Here is a 16,312-nt window from a genome sequence, read left to right on the forward strand (position 1 = left end):
CGGCAGTGCTTGTCATTCACAATGGCGGCGCTTGTCAGGCTCAACGATTTGGGGGTGCTGGGTGGATCTTTGCACCCCAGCGGCGCGTATGCTAAAGATTCCCCTGGTGATTGCTGCCCCTTATATCCAGATTTCCTCATCCAAAAGTCATTCAAGGCAGCTCCATGAGATTGTAAAATGATGAAAGGGGGGAGGGACCATTCACAGTTTAAAAACCCAAAACTATAAAACACACGCACAATAACACGACACATTTTTTTCAAATGGCAAAAAACAGGATCCAAATCATCCTTCAACTTCCTTTACTCCTATGTTTGTGTACAAATATCTTTAATAACCCTACTCAAGTTCCTTTATCTGATTTATAGCATAGTGAGATGAAGATTAAGCATTTATGGTGGCCACAACTAGGGAGGGGCTGGCCCATTAAAATCTGGTCCGCCTGAGTTCTCAGAGGTGACATGACTCAGTCCTCCCCATTTAGTTTCCAGGCAGATGAAAAAAAAAAAACTTTTAAAATCTGCCCAGATACACATACTTAAAAGTAATTACAAGTTAAGAGGTGGTGTGAGGATGGCACACTGCCTTAGCTTCCCCTCTCAATTTTTCCCTTTCAAAACTTCAGAAACAGTATATCCACCCACCACCTGAATGGAAGCAGCACATAATTCCCTGATCACTTCATAATGGAATCTGTCCAAATGTAGATTCTGAAGTAGACCATTGATCCAATCTAGGTCATGCACGATCAGTCCAGATCGAATTAGGTGACTCCTCTGTGAAATCCAAAAAGGAGAGATTCCTCCTTCATCCACTGATAAGATAGCTGAGAACAGTCACACACAAAACTCTGAAAACATTTGTTCCCTTTCATTGCATCCATTACTCAATAAAGTATTTTCACAACTGCATTATTAAGTGCAGTAAATGCACTTGTCTTTATTTAATCCTACTTATAGTAAAATTCCAAGCCTTTCTAGCAAATACTGCTATGACAAAACCTGTCCTCCAATTTCTAGAAAGCTTTATTCCTCCACATAAGGGGGTCCATTTTTTAGCCTCATTCACAGGGCACTTCAGAATATATAATTTCACCAAGTGCCCAGTGAGTTTATTGCAAAGTGGCTGGGTATGGTGGGTGCTTTTTTCTTTCTATTAAATATTTCTTCTGTGCTTTGCAGCATCTCCCACTGCCCGTCTTTCCTGATCTAAGAAAGTCAGTGAGGTCTTTCTTTGGCCTTTACCGGTCACGCAAGGAGCTGTGGAGGTTATGAAATTGATATGTGCAAGGATTTTGTTTTAAAGAAAGGCCCTTCCTTTTACCTATTAAAAATAGTTCCACATTGCTTTGTTTAAAAGTAAAAATACTTCACTTTAAAAAAATGCAGTAAGAGGAGCAAGCCAGCCGTAAATCACACTGATCAAGTGGAGTTCACTCTTTGTAAGCAAAAACAGGATCTGCATAGGAGTGCCAGTCCTAATAAGCTCAGCAATTCATCTCTGGTAGGTCTTGCCCACATGAAGCACTTGCCAAGACTGAAGGTCCCTGCCACATCACAGTTGCCTAAGTCCCTTCCTCTTCAGGGTTTCCCTCCAAGCAACCTGAGACTGTGGCTTTATGAAGCTAACCTCTCCTATGCCCTTTTCATGCCTCTCCTGGTTCTGGAAGAACAGCAGGGAGTGGAGTTTGTCACAGCAGGAGTGGGAGACGCCTGTGCCTCTTCACCAGTTGGACACACCTCTGCTTCTTGGCCTCCCTCCTCTTCTGCTTCAGCTTCTGCCTCTAGATTTCTCTCTCCCACAGACACTCCTGGCTCACTAAACCCTGTTATCTCTTCAGCTCCCAACACCTCCTCCTTCCAGTCTTCTCCCTCTTCTACTTCTGACCTCTCATCATTTTCCCACCACCAATCCCTGTACCCTGAGTCTTCTTTTCTTGGGGGTTCCCCAGCCAGTTCCCCTCTGAGTCTATCCAGGCCATGCCACTGCCTTCCTGGGCTGAATGGAAAGCTCGGCTGAGGATATAATAAGGTTTCAGGAAGTGTGGGCACCCAGAAAGGCTGCAGAATACAAAAATAAAAATAAAAAATAAGATAAATTATTTGTGGAATGAAATAACGAACACTCACAAAATCCTTCAGCTGCTTAGAAGGTAAGGTAAGTGCCGTACACTTCACCCATGCCAATTTTTCTAAAATCCCCCCTTGCTTTTGATAATTTTCAAATGCAATTTCTTTTCTCATTAATTTAAGAACGCTCTACAGCAATAAGAAATTTTCCAGCACAGCGTTATTAGGATCCTCTTCAAATAATCAAAATCACCTCGGAGATGCTCCTTTACACCATAGCCTTTTGTAGGTAATTAAGAGGAGTAAAACTAACCGAACAACAAAAAAAGGATAATTGCTATGTATCCAATTGAAGGTGGGTGTGAACTGTTCAGAACCCCAGGTAACCTAGCACAGAAGCATTGAGTTGCTGCTGTCTATCTGCCCTCAAACACTCACTCAAGTATTCAAAACCCTCATTAATGTATCAGATTTATTTAATCAAACTTATGAAAAATATGCAATAGCATCCCAGTGCAAAATTAACTGCTGCTGAAATACTACTACAATTTAGGGATAAACACTCCTCATTCAACCCAGAAATTATAGCCATAGGACCCTCCTGAGCAGAGTTTGCCCTACAGCGTCAATTACAAAACTACATCTATATGGAGAAATACTAAAAAAGGGGGAAATGATGTTTTCAAAATGTTCACTGCACTCATACTGGTGCAATCCTATAAAGGTAAAAAGGTAAAGGACCCTGGATGGTTAAGTCCAGTCAAAGGCGACTATGGGGTTGCGATGCTCATCTTGCTTTCAGGCTGAGTCTGGGTCATGTGGTCAGCCTGACTAAACTGCTTATGGTGCAATGGAACATCGTGATGGAAACCAGAGCGCATGGAAACGCCATTTACCTTTCTGCCACAGCAGTACCTATTCATCTACTTGTACTTTGATGTCCTTTCGAAATGCTAGGTTGGCAGGAGCTGGGACAGAGCAACGGGAGCTCACCCTGTCGCAGGGATTTGAACTGCCGACCTCAGTTTAGACCACAACGCCACCTGCGTCCCCTTGGTGCAATCCTATACATACAGATGTTATGAATGTCAACTTCAGCCAGCATGGCCAATTATCAGGGATGATGTGTTGCAGGGGTGATGGGCAACTCAGGAGTGGAAGATTGCAATGCACACTTACCTGGAAATATGCCCTATTAAGCTCAGTATGGTTTACTTCTGAACAGATATATAAGCTAAGCACCAAATAGTACCTTAAACCTAGGTTGCACTCGCAACAACAGAATGGGGGTTGGATTAGGTGAGCCTTCGGGTCCCTTCCAACACTACAGTCCTATGATCTCAACTACACTGCTTGACTGTAGCTTGCTCTTATAACAATTCGCTTGTCCCAGCATGTGAGAAGGAAACACACAGTGGAAATGGAAATGGTATTAACAATGGACTAAGGCATTGTTCAACTGAGTTTTATTTGGGTGGCCTGTGGAAAGGGTGCAGCACAGTCAAATAGATCTGTACTCATCCCTGCACTTATTTTCTTTGAAGTGATGATGGAGGACTAAGATGCCCAGCAAGGGGTCCATGATTCGTGCGGTAGTGGAGGACCATAATATGAACACCTTTCAGCTGGTTCGATGGAGATGTCAGTTGCCAACCTGGGGCCCAGAAATCTCTGCATGGTCACAATTGGACCCATGCCAGTAGGAAAATGGGGAATTTCAAACACTGATTCGAATATAAACTTTCTTTGTATGTATTTTTTGGGGGGGGTTAGAGAATGACATTATACTATTTGGAGAAGTGCAGATTTCAAAAGCTAGCTGTGTTTCGGGGCGTGTATTGGTTTGGAAAGCGGTAATTGGGCAACTTCACATTGGAATGTGAACGGATTTCTCATATATTCCCAGCCAAAGATTCTGTTGAAAGAACTTTTAGTCAAAACTTGGGGTATTTAGGTGGGGCAAATAGTTTCCTGAATCTGGCTTACTTTCATTATAACTTCTGCTGCCTGTTTCAGGGTCTTGGCAGATGGCAGTTTCCCACTTTCCCATTTCCTAGAATTCCCCTGACTGAGAGCAGAAAGCATTCCCTGCAGTTTGGCTTCATAGTAAGGCTGTGTCACAGAGCATCACTGTGAAGCCAGTCAGAGTGAGGGAAATCCTTCCTGCTTTCACCCTAAGGAATCCTGGGAGGGCAAAATGGCAGCCATTAGTTGTCCAAATTCCGAGGAGCGGCATTAGTGGGGGCACCCCATTTGCTACTGGTTTTGCCTCCTCCTCTGAAATTTGCTGAAATGTCACCCTTGACTTCCTGCAGAAATAGTGGGAAACTTGTCCTTTGCCTTATAAAACGAAAGCTCAAAAGAAAGAGGAGAAAAATATTTCCTGGATCTCATAGTGGTCTGAGTGAAATGGCAACTCTGTTGCACCATGGAAATGCAATCATGTTATTTCCTGATAGCACAGCAGCCAATATATGCCACCAGGAGGGCTGTAGTGACACTGATGTAGTATTTGCTTAGGCTATAATCAATTACCCAGACAAATTCATTATGCTTAGTTAAAAAAAAAAAAAAAAGTGGGGTTGGGGGAGAGCAACAACAAAGGCATCCAGTAAAATACAGAATGGCCCGATGGAGATTTGCAATGCAGTATTACACAGAAGTAAGTCCCGTAGAGTTCAGTGGGGCTTACCCTCAGCCAGGTATAGTACTGCAGACACATCAAATGTATGGAAACAAATTAGTGTGCAGCGTTACCCAAACTCTGGCACTGCAACTGATTCCAGGTTTTGTTTATGCCATGAAATTTGACTTAGGTTTACTGTAGTGCAGAGACTAAACCATAGCTCAGGAAGCCTCTCATTTGACTATTACATCTACTGGGAACCTGGTAAGTGGCTTCAGTCGTTAGCCCTTGCCTTGCCCATATCTTCCTATATAAATAACAATGTAGACTGTTGCCACACTCTGCAGTTCCTGTGGCCACCAATAGGTGTCTATGCCAACTGCAGCATGAGGAACTGTTTAATGGGGTGGGGGCCCTTCGCCCAGAAGTTTAGCAAGCTACTGGATGGAGTGCCTGCCCCCCCATTAAATGTGCCTGCAAGGGTTGGGAGGAGGAGAAGAAGAAGAAGACGAGGAGGAGTTTGGATTTGATATCCCACTTTATCACTACCCGAAGGAGTCACAAAGTGGCTAACATTCTCCTTTCCCTTCCTCCCCCACAACAAACACTCTGTGAGGTGAGTGGGGCTGAGAGACTTCAGAGAAGTGTGACTAGCTCAAGGTCACCCAGCAGCTGCATGTGGAGGAGCGGAGACGCGAACACGGTTCACCAGATTAGGAGACTACCACTCTTAACCACCACACCACACTGGGAGAGAGGAGAGGAGCTTCACAGAGCAATTTAACAAGCTGCTCTGTGAAGGAAAAAGCTGTAGGTGATGGGGGGGGGAGGAGTTGAAAAAGTCACGAGGGGGTGGAAGAAGCAATAATCACGCCTCATATTAAGCTTATTGGCCATGATGCTGCCACAGCGTGAGTTGTAAAGGTTGGGGAGTTGGCAAGGAGAGAAGGTTGGCTTGGTGAACAGGGCAAGCAGGGCAGAGCCCCTAATCTGAAATATGAAAACAATACTGACCTGCCTTATAGGGAGTAGCGGCTGGGGCCCACTAGACCTGTTGGGGCTGCTAGGAGGTCACAGGGGCATGGCCAATTTGCTGTGATTTTCTCCCCGTCCTCCTCCCTTGCAAATGAACACTTATTGGAACAGTTAGCGCTTAACTGAACAGAAAAGTATCTTACTTTGGTTCAGAACGAGTGCCTGCCATCACAGTTGCTTCTCTGCTGGAAGAAAAATTGTGTGCCCCCCCACCTGTTCTGGTTCTCCTCCTATCACCTTTCTTTTCAAAGAAACAGCAGTCACTTAAACATTGCATCTAAGTGTCTCACCTTGGTTCAGAGGGGTCTCTGCTATCGCAATTTCCAGTGTGGCTTCATGCCAAAGAAACTATATATTATTCAGAAGTAAGCATCACTGAGTTCCATAGGTCTTGCTCCCTGATATGTACAGGATTGCAGCCTGAATTGCTTAGTCTTAAAGGTGCCACACGGGCCTGAAATTGAAATCACATCCATTTCCAGACCTACAAATAAAATTATCCGTGAAGTAGACCTGATCCACAACATAGGAACCTCCTTCCTTTAGCAGTGCCCTGGATGGAAACTCTCTTCCTGCTCTCCAACAAACACACATGTGTGGAATTTGTGGCATAAAAATACAACATTGCTTGGAGGGGAAAATGGATTGCTAGTCTCAATCTGAGCAGGCGCTGAATGCCTGCAGCTGCCTGCTATTTGAGTGGACATTAGGACACATCACATGTCTCTTTCTCTGTGTGTGTATTCATCTATTTGTTTCTTTATTTACAATCATATCCTATGCTCCCTTTGGGAAATTCAGAGCCACTTGTGTGGAGATTCCCAGGAAATCCCATCCAATCACTCACCAAGCTGAACCCTGCTAAGCTTTTAACATCCTTACAGCACCAGACTCCCAGCTCAGGCTCTGTTTGCTTTCAACAGAAAGGTGTTCAGCATACTGGAGTGTGTAAAGGCAGGAAGATCACCTGCATGAGGTTAGACACTCCAGCAGCAACTCTCCAGGATTCTGAGCAGAGATCTTTCTCCAAAACAATCCTTTGGAGATGCCTAGTCCTTCTGCAAGGGAAGCAGGGGCTCTGCCCTGAGCTATGATCCCTCCACAAGGTATATCTGATGTTTGGAAAAATCTGGACTGGTGAGACCCAGGTAAGTGAGGTGGGGAAATTGATCCACGTTTCAGGATATACCTCCCAAAGTTTCCAACCCATAATCCCTTAATTTCTGGATGTCGACACAGATTAGACTTCTATGCCTATATGGCATGGTGCCAAACACCTATTTCGGATCAATAGATCAGGCAATTTGATACACGGAAGCAAACACACAGACACACAAAATGTAATGACTAAATACTATAGTAATCAAGAGACAGAAAAAAACCCCTGAGCATCTGTAGAGCCGTCAAGCAAACCATTTAAGCAATGCAGCGAACACACCCAAATCCACATCCATTGCATTTCAGAGGTATAAAATGAAGAATGAATTTGCGGCAATAAAGCTGTGTGCAGCATATGCCTTCCTCTCACCGCCCCCCACCCCCACCCCCCGGATTCCACACCTTTCCAATCTCTGCTCTGCCCCATCCTTTTCAGAAACATGGGGCTGTGTAACTGAGAATCTCACACACAGCAAAGAGACCTGGGGAGGATCTGATTAGCTGGAACAGACACAGCTCTGGCAGAGCAGGCTGCTTCATGTCGAAACAGGCTCTTTGCAGCTCTCCAATGTGTGATCTGCATGTCTAATAACAAAACAGCTCTGGTCAACCCAGCAGCTCCCCCCACAACTCAGCCCCTTACCTTGAAATGCTGCAGCTGAAGTATTTGGTCTTCGAGCTGTTGCCTCTTCCTTTCTATTTCCGTCTGCCTTTTCCTTTTTTCCTTGGCAAAAGAGGGTGGCGGGGGGGGGGGGGGAGAGAAGAGAAATTGCCAGTCAGAGAGAGGTAGAGAGGCTGGAAGCAGCAAGGAATTTCAGATACAAATTTATATGTATATTTTTAGAAAGAGAGACAGAAGCAGAGCCTTTGTAGAACAGAAGCCACCAGATACATCTGTGCCACTGTCTCCACCTGCCTCACAAAACAGCCAGGCTTTCAGGGAAATAACATGTCAGCTAAGGACTAGCTACTTGTTCGCTGAGGAAGAGAAGATATTTGTCTCCCCTCTCTGTCTCTCTGTCTCCGTCTCTCTGTCTCTCAGACTCAGCTATGGGAGCAGCAACCGAGAGCAGAGTCCCCCGGGGGAAACGGCGGGTACACAACCTAACAACCGAGTTAAAGGGACACAAGCCCTGTTGCGTGTGCATGTGCGTGCGTGCGTGTCCTTATATACCTTGAACACTGCAAAGGATACCCCCCCCAGGAGAGCAAACAAGTGTCCAGGAAGCTGCCAGCCAAAGTGTAGGATTACGTAAGAGATTAAAAAGCAAACAAAACAGGGGGAACGGCAAGGCTTGCTTACAAGTATGGTCCCATGTTGCCACTTGGCAAACAACCTGCAGAATTCAGGTGGCCCTAGTTTTCACAAGGTTTATTTTGTTTATTTATTTAGGCCCAATCCGCACAATATGTTTAAGTGTCATGCCACTTTGAGCAGTCATGGCTACCCCAAAGTATCATGGGAACTGTAGATTGTTCAAGGTAATGGAAGTTGCTAGAAGGCCCTTACTCCTTCATATATACACTCACACCCCGAACTACAATTCCCTTTTGACTGGTAGACCACTCTGAGAATTGTAGCTCTGTGAGGGGAATAGGCTGCAACCTCCCTCAAAAGGGCTCCACCCGACAGTTTGGGGAGCCTTCCCCACGTCCCGTTTTCATGGTGGCTGCCATTTTGTTTTTCTCACAACACCTTTAACCAGATTGCTGTGAGGAAAATGAAATAATGGGTGTCAGAAAGCTGCAGAGGCAGATTTAGGGGAGCACGATTGGTTCGGTTGCACTGGGTGTGGACTCTTGGGGATACAGTGGTACCTCGGGTTACAGACACTTCAGCTTACAGACACTTCAGGTTACGGACTCTGCTAACCCAGAAATAGTACCTCAGCTTAAGAACTTTGCTTCAGGATGAGAACAGAAATTGCATGGCAGCAGCAGCGGGAGGCTCCATTAGCTAAAGTGATACCTCAAGTTAAGAACAGTTTCAGGTTAAGAACAGACCTCCAGAATGAATTAAGTTCTTAACCAGAGGTACCACTGTACTACCAGGGATGCACCAACTGGAGCATGAGAGGTAGAGGGGTGCCAAATTTTAGTGTCACATATAGAGCACTGCTGAAATTTGAGACCGCAAGATCTGTCCCTGGAAGCTGGCAGTCCTTACAGTTGCAAAAAGAAAAGAATGTGTACCCACTTCCATGCAAAAATGTAACACCCCCCCCCCCAACCACTACAAACCTGGGGGCATCACCTGCACAGAGTAGGGGGCGGCAATCCACTGGGGGAATTTTGCCCAGCCCTAGGTGCTCTGTTTGTGCTCCATGGCAGAAATATATTTACTGAAAGATGGCATCAACTTTATTATGAAGACTTCCTTCTTTTGAGTGCTTTGCACTCAAGTTCATGTTTGAAGCCCCCCACCCCAGTGCCTGCAAGGAAAACAGAATTTTGCCATCCCTTGTCGATTTGACATGGAATAAACAAAAGGATCATGCTTTGGGCTGGACTTTAGGATTCATTTTGGCTGTGAGTCCTGGAAGACCTGCACTCTGCCTTGCAGGCCTTCTTCCAACTGGCCTGGGAGGGTGAGGTCCTGACTGACTCCAGCTACAGAAGCTGAGGCTGCTTAAGAGGCCAGAGACCATCTTGGCTGTCTCTTAGTGCAGAGCCGGGTCTGTGAGTCTGAGATGCTTCTCACTATGAACCACCATTGGCAGGATGGGAAGCAACAGCAGCAGATATGTTCTGTGTTGGATAATATTTTATTCTCTTGTTAATCGTGCTGTTTTAAATGTGCATTTTATATTCAACTTCCTTTAGTAACATTTTCTTCTGAAATGTTTAATAAATATGTATTGCTGTGCTAAATGTGTATTCTGTAGTTGCTGTCCTTTATAATGTATTATTTTGAAATCTTTAGGATAATATTTTAGCTTCCTGTTAATTTTGTTGTTTTGAATGTACAATTTGTATTTGACTTTCTTCAGTAATATTTTATTCTGGGTTGTTTTATTTTATGTTTAATGTGTTGTAAACCACTTTGACGGTTTTTTCTTAACAATATAAAGCAGTATAGACAAAATCATAATCATCATCATCTTAAAAATAAAATAAAATCAAGGTGTCTTACAGAGACTAAGCAACACCACCACCAAAATAGTGTCTTGAATGTTGGGTTGAATGTGAGGTTAAGATTCTATTACATATTTCTAGTGAGTGCTAGAAAACTCACTGGGAAGAAAGTCCCAGTAAGTTCAATGAGGCTTACTCTATAGCATGTGACTCTGTTTAGGAATGCAACATACTAGGGTTAGTCTTAAACAACCTCTTGGCCAGCTACCTCTGAGTAAGTGAAACCATACAACAAGAATTTACTTGTTGACTGTTCAAACTCTTGGACAACATTTAAATAATAGCATGCGGTTGTCGTTTTTCCTTCTACCCACATTTTTTTGGATTAAAACAGCGGAAAGCATATAGCAGCAAAAACTAACCACTAAATGAATGTATTATCTATCTGTATAGATGAAGCATAGGTATTAATAAATTTGTTTATGGAGATGCAATAATAAACATGTTTACTAAATCATCATCAAACAGAATTGCATCTGACGTTCTCCAGAAGTGACTTCATTCAGCATGGTGGAGCCCTCCTTGAAAAGGAAGGCAAGATCCAAAAGGCTTGGCGATATGTGGATTATTTCGTCGGATTCTATAGCGTAAAAAATCTCAACACTTAGCACCCAGTGGTATGATAGGATGCAGTGAAAGCTTCTGAAAAAAACACAGAGACAAATGGAACAGAAAATGCAGAGTGCACAGCTCAGCCCTTCCTACTTAATTATGTGTTGGTGTTTCTTCCAGCTGTGTCTATGCTGTTGGTAGAATGCAGAGATGCCCGATTCGATCAGGAGGGGAATTATACTGGGACTTGGGCTGGAGCAGCAGCAATATCAGCAACAGTTCTGTGATGTGGCTGAATACTAGGGACAGAAAGTTCTTCATTCATTTGCTGGATGGTGAGGCTATGTACGGTATGTAGATTCTCTCACTCAGCAAATAGCCATCTGAATCCCTTAGCCAGGGACATTTATTACACTGCTGTGGTCTTCTCAGTATCTGTAGCATACACTGGGCCTTTCCAAAGCATATACAATACTGTAGATCCTTTCCTTTTAAGAAAGCTTCACAATGTTACAGTTTATACTCAGGCTACAGGGAAGAATTTACGTTTGGTGCTAACATGAAATAAATACCAGAACACAGCCCAAACAAAGGAAAATTACAGCATGTGGTATTTTGCTGACAAGTGCAAACAATAACTGCAGTCAAGTGTGCTCAGTAAGGCTTCTACCTTTTAAACACACATTTCCTCAAATGTGTCACGAATACAAATATTTACAACGTGCTATTATTTGTATACCTGAAAGATGCAGGTTAAGAGCAGGAAATTCAAATGGTTTTCTCTTAATTTCTTGCTGACTCAGGTTTTGGCTTGGAAAAACAACAACCCCACATCAGGAACATGCCAGCATCTATTGTTATGAAGAAATCGACCCTACCCGAAACACAATCACAGAGAAACTACTTCTCATTCAATCATCTTATTCAAGTCTCATCATAATCATCATAATCATTTTTGAAATCACCATTTTATTTTATTTGCCTGTGGTTCGTTCATCTAAGGCACAAGTAGCAACCCATGTTTTATTTAAAAACAGTGGCACCTGAGCCCTCTTCAGACATGTGTATTTCGGGTTAATTAATCATATGAGGGGGATGACGGTGCCAACTCTGCGACTCCATCCTCCTCCAATTCATGGAGGGCGGCTGCCTGAACTGGTGTCTCCACAAGGACAGAAGACTCCCTGCTCAGACAGTCACCCTCCATGAGCTGGAAGGCAATGGAAACATACCCTTCAAGTGTCCTGATTTCCCAGGGACAGTCCCGGAATTACAAAAGCCATCCAGGCTTCTGATTTGATCCTGGAATGCCCCTATTCCCCTGCACCAGTGTTGTCGCTGTTGAGCTTGGGGAGGAGAATGAGCTGGCACTTGTCCTGAGCAATGGCTGTGGCTGTGAGGGAGCATCTAGTTGCCTCTCCATGGCCGTCGCCACTGGCCTCCTCCTGTGGGCAGCTCATAGCGGCTGCCGGAGAGCAGGTGAGGAGAAAGAGAGGCCGCTGCTGCCGAGACCAAGCCCCAGCGGATGCATCGGCTCTGAGGGGCAGGCAGAGGGCAGGGCCATTGGGGGGGAAGAAAGGGGTTGCTGAGGGGAGCACAAGGAGTAGGAGCATTGATTTTTTTAAAAAATGCTTTGTGCACATGAGTCCAGTGGTGGAGGAACTCTCTCTGGCACCCAGAGTGGGGCATCCTGTACGGAGTGCACACATGCAGTGACCGTACAGGATGCCGCACATGCGCAGTCTGTACAGGATGCTGCACATGCATACTCTGTATGGGCTGCCACTTGCATGGTGATTGTATGGACTGCCACGCGAGCAGCATCCTGTATGGAGTGTGCATGTGCGGTATCCTGTACGAACTGCACATGTGCAGCAGCCTGTACGGACGGCACTCGAGTGGCGGCTATACGGACTGCTCATGCCCTCGGCCGCTCTACAGCTGGGGGGGGGGAGGCAGGGGCCATCTTGTCACCCCCCTGAGTGGCACCTGGGATGGACCACCCCCTCCACCCCCACTTCATATGCCCCTGCCTTCGTCTAATCTTGCCCCTTTCTAAAACCATTTATTGGTGTATTTTTGTTAATTTACCAAAGAATAAGATAACATAAAATTTGGATTAAGGGTGTTTTGGAGGGTGTGTGTGTGTGTGGTGTCCCCTTGGTGTAGTGGTGATGGCAGCTGCCCTTCTTCTGATAGGAAATGCTCTGAGGAGGAGACCAAAAGAAAAGGGGGGTGTCGAGAAAGGTCAGTTGGGTGGTGTCGGGGACTGGAATGAAGAGGAAGAGGAATGGTGGAGATTGCCCCCCCTCCTTCTCCTGTAGCTGACAGGGAAGAGGGAGACCGTGTCGAATTACAGCCAAATTATGAGGGAGATAACAAGTCAGAGACAGGCGAGCATCCAAGTTATGAGGTGTTAGAAGAAACAGTGGGGGAGACACAGCAGCCAGCGGACACTTCATTAGACAGCATAGATGATCAGCTGTCCCCTAGAATGTGACATTCGTTAAGGGTGCAAGAGCAACAGACAAAGAGGCATTTGACCACAGGGGACCACTGTAGGGTCAGATGCTGTTGGGAGAGAGGGAAGGGGGAGGAGCCACAGTGAGCAATTCCATCATGGAGGAAGAGGAGGAAGAAGAAGAAGAAGAAAAGTTTGGATTTGATATCCCGCTTTATCACTACCCTAAGGAGTCTCAAAGCAGCTAACAATCTCCTTTTCCCTTCCTCCCCCACAACAAACACTCTATGATGTGAGTGAGGCTGAGAGACTTCAAAGAAGTGTGACTAACACAAGGTCACCCAGCAGCTGCATGTGGAGGAGCAGGGAATCAAACCTGGTTCACCAGATTACAAGTCCAGATTATGAGTCCACTGCTCTTAACCACTAAAGCACACTGGACTGGATTCTTCGTCTTCTGCCGTAATGACTGAATAAATTATAAGAGCTTTCTTGTTTCCTCCCTGCTTCTTGAAACCATGGGGGGGGGGGAGGGAGAGAATTCCTCAAGCCTGACAGATGGGGAGTGAGAAATGTCCCTATTTTTATGTGACGGATGTCAGAAGGAATGTGAGAATGGCAACAGGATTTAGAGCTACCAGGCTTGTCCCTTGCAGCCCCCCTCCCCAAATGCATTTAGTTAAACATAAAAGTGTATCCCTGAAGAGTGCAACACATAGAAAGCCAGGATGAGCCCGGCTTCAGCTGGGGAGGGCGGGATATGAATAAAATTTATTATTATTATTATTATTATTATTATTATTATTATTATTATTACTATAATGAGGGAAACCACTGGTTCAGTAGCTCTCCAGGATTTCAGACTGGGTTCTCTCCCAGCCCTGACTGGAGATGCCAAAGGTTGAACCCATAACCTTCTGCATTCAAAGCAGATGTTCCATCATGGAGCCACAGCTGTCATACAGACTATATTCCATAGATATTTTGTTGGAGCTCACAGAATTCCAGTAACAACATGGTAAACATCTAGTCTCTGACTGGAGTCTCCATTAAATCAATGACTCTTACTTCTGAGTAAGCATTCGTATAATTGCACTGTTTGTGGGGTTGTGCTTTTTTTTTATAAAAAAAGATTGCTTCGCTTATTCACTACAACTACTTCATTCCTGTACATTCAAGCCTTTCCTGTTAGTTTCGTAATAGAGTAAGCGACTGCGATGGAAAAGAAGGACTGCCACTCTTTGCCAACAATGAAGCCTGGTACTGGGAGCTCCTTATAGAATGCTACTCCTCCGAGCATCGTCTACAATTGTAAACAGAGCACAATAGATGCTGCAATGCTGGCAGAGGGAGTCAAAATGAGAAGACGATGAGGCTTTCGTAGCGCAGGAGGCGGGCGCAGTGGTGGGGGAAACTTTGACACTCCTCCTCTGGTTGCAAGATATCTGTGGCCTCTTCCTATCTTTATTTCTGGAGGCTGTGCTTATTCTATTGACTGTAAATATGAAAATTTATTTTTCTGCCACAGAGTCAAATGAATTAGAACTCTTCTACTTCACAATGCCATAATCTCGAATTTTCCACTTACGAAAGAAAATAGTGTTTTTACTTCCTTTTAATGCTAATTTTCATCCTCCGACCCATAAGAAAGAATGAATCCCCAGCTTTGTTAATATAATATAAAGGCGAGCACTTTATTGCTGCTACCTGCCTTATAGGTAAGACTAACAGGTCCAGGAGACAGATCTAAGTATCTGCTAAATTCTATGTTTTCAAGAACAGCAGCTATTGCTACTGTCTCCCGACAGCTCTTATTTCAACCTGAAATCTGTTTTGCACCTAGCAGAGATTAAATCTAATTAAATTTTGCCCAGCGCCTCTCCCACGCTCTCTTAGAAATGCTACAAACTGCAGACTTTTGATTTCCAACATCATGCCCTTGCTTTTTTCCAATTTCCCATATAATTTTGCTTGACATCCACCCTGAAGAAAAGTTCGAGATAATCTGAAAACTTACTTGCTATTTTGCAATATCTTAGCTGGGTATTATGCTACCCTGGCTTTTAGATTTTTCCCATCATGAAAGACCCAAGGCAAGTTCATGTCAATGTAATTAACAGGGCAATCCGGTACAAGGTTACATGGAAGTAAGCACCATTGGGTTTAATGGAGCTTGCTTCTGGGCAGCTTCGTATAGGATTATTTTATATAATAGGTCTCAGATGTCCGCGTTATTACACATACGTATCTCAGAATAATAAGTAGAAGAGTTTGGATTTGATATCCAGCTTTATCACTACCCGAAGGAGTCTCAAAGCGGCTAACAATCTCCTTTCCCTTCCTCCCCCACAACAAACACTCTGTGAGGTGAGTGGGGCTGAGAGACTAGCCCAAGGTTACCCAGCAGCTGCATGTGGAGGAGCGGAGACGCGAACCCGGTTCACCAGATTACGAGTCCACCGCTCTTAACCACTACACCACACTGGCTGGTGTAGTCCATATAATAGAGTGGGGAACCTTTTTCAGCCAGAGAGGCTTGCTCCCTTGTGGGCAACCTTTCAGAGGCAAAAGTGGACCAAGCAATGGATGAGGATTTTTACAATAATAATAATAATAATAATAATAATAATAATAATAATAATAATGTAAAGGACCCCTGGATGGTTAAGTCCAGTCAAAGGCAACTATGGGGTTGCAGTGCTCATCTCACTTTCAGGCTGTAGGAACCGGCGTTTGTCCACAGACAGCTTTCCAGGTCATGTGGCCAGTATGACTAAACTGCTTCTGGTGCAATGGAAAACCATGGTGGAAGCCAGAGCGAATGGAAACGCCATTTCCCTTCCTGCCACAGCAGTACCTATTTATCTACTTGCACGTTGACGTGCTTTTGAACAGCTAGGTTGGCAGAAGCTGGGACAGAACAATGGGAGCTCACTCCGTCCTGGGTATTCGAACTGCCAACCTTCTGATCAGCAAGCCCAAGAGGCTCAGTGGTTTACAGTGGTACCTCGGGTTACAGACGCTTCAGGTTACAGACTCCGCTAACCCAGAAATAGTACCTCGGGTTAATAACTTTGCTTCAGGATGAGAACAGAAATCATGCTCCGTTGGCGCAGCGGCAGCAGGAGGCCCCGTTAGCTAAAGTGCTGCTTCAGGTTAAGAACAGTTTCAGCTTAGGAACGGACCTCTGGAACAAATTAAGTACTTAACCCGAGGTAGCACTGTACTGATTTTTACAGTAAGTACACTCCAGCCATTCTTTTGCTTTTTTGTTTG

The 16,312-nt window shown here is 44.7% G+C and overlaps 1 protein-coding gene across 4 annotated transcripts in view; it reads right to left on the bottom strand.

Annotated features, from left to right (window-relative positions):
* Positions 1–16,312, bottom strand: part of PALM2AKAP2 (PALM2 and AKAP2 fusion) — a 224,425-nt gene that overhangs the window by 179,955 nt on the left and 28,158 nt on the right. For all 4 annotated transcript variants that reach the window (XM_080986690.1, XM_080986689.1, XM_080986684.1 and 1 more), the window contains exon 2: positions 7,532–7,612. In XM_080986690.1, coding sequence (XP_080842816.1) covers positions 7,532–7,612 — 81 coding nt within the window. The remainder of the gene's footprint in view (positions 1–7,531; positions 7,613–16,312) is intronic.

Source organism: Podarcis pityusensis (assembly GCF_964106645.2).
Source record: "Podarcis pityusensis genome assembly, chromosome: 17".
NCBI lineage: Eukaryota > Metazoa > Chordata > Lepidosauria > Squamata > Lacertidae > Podarcis > Podarcis pityusensis.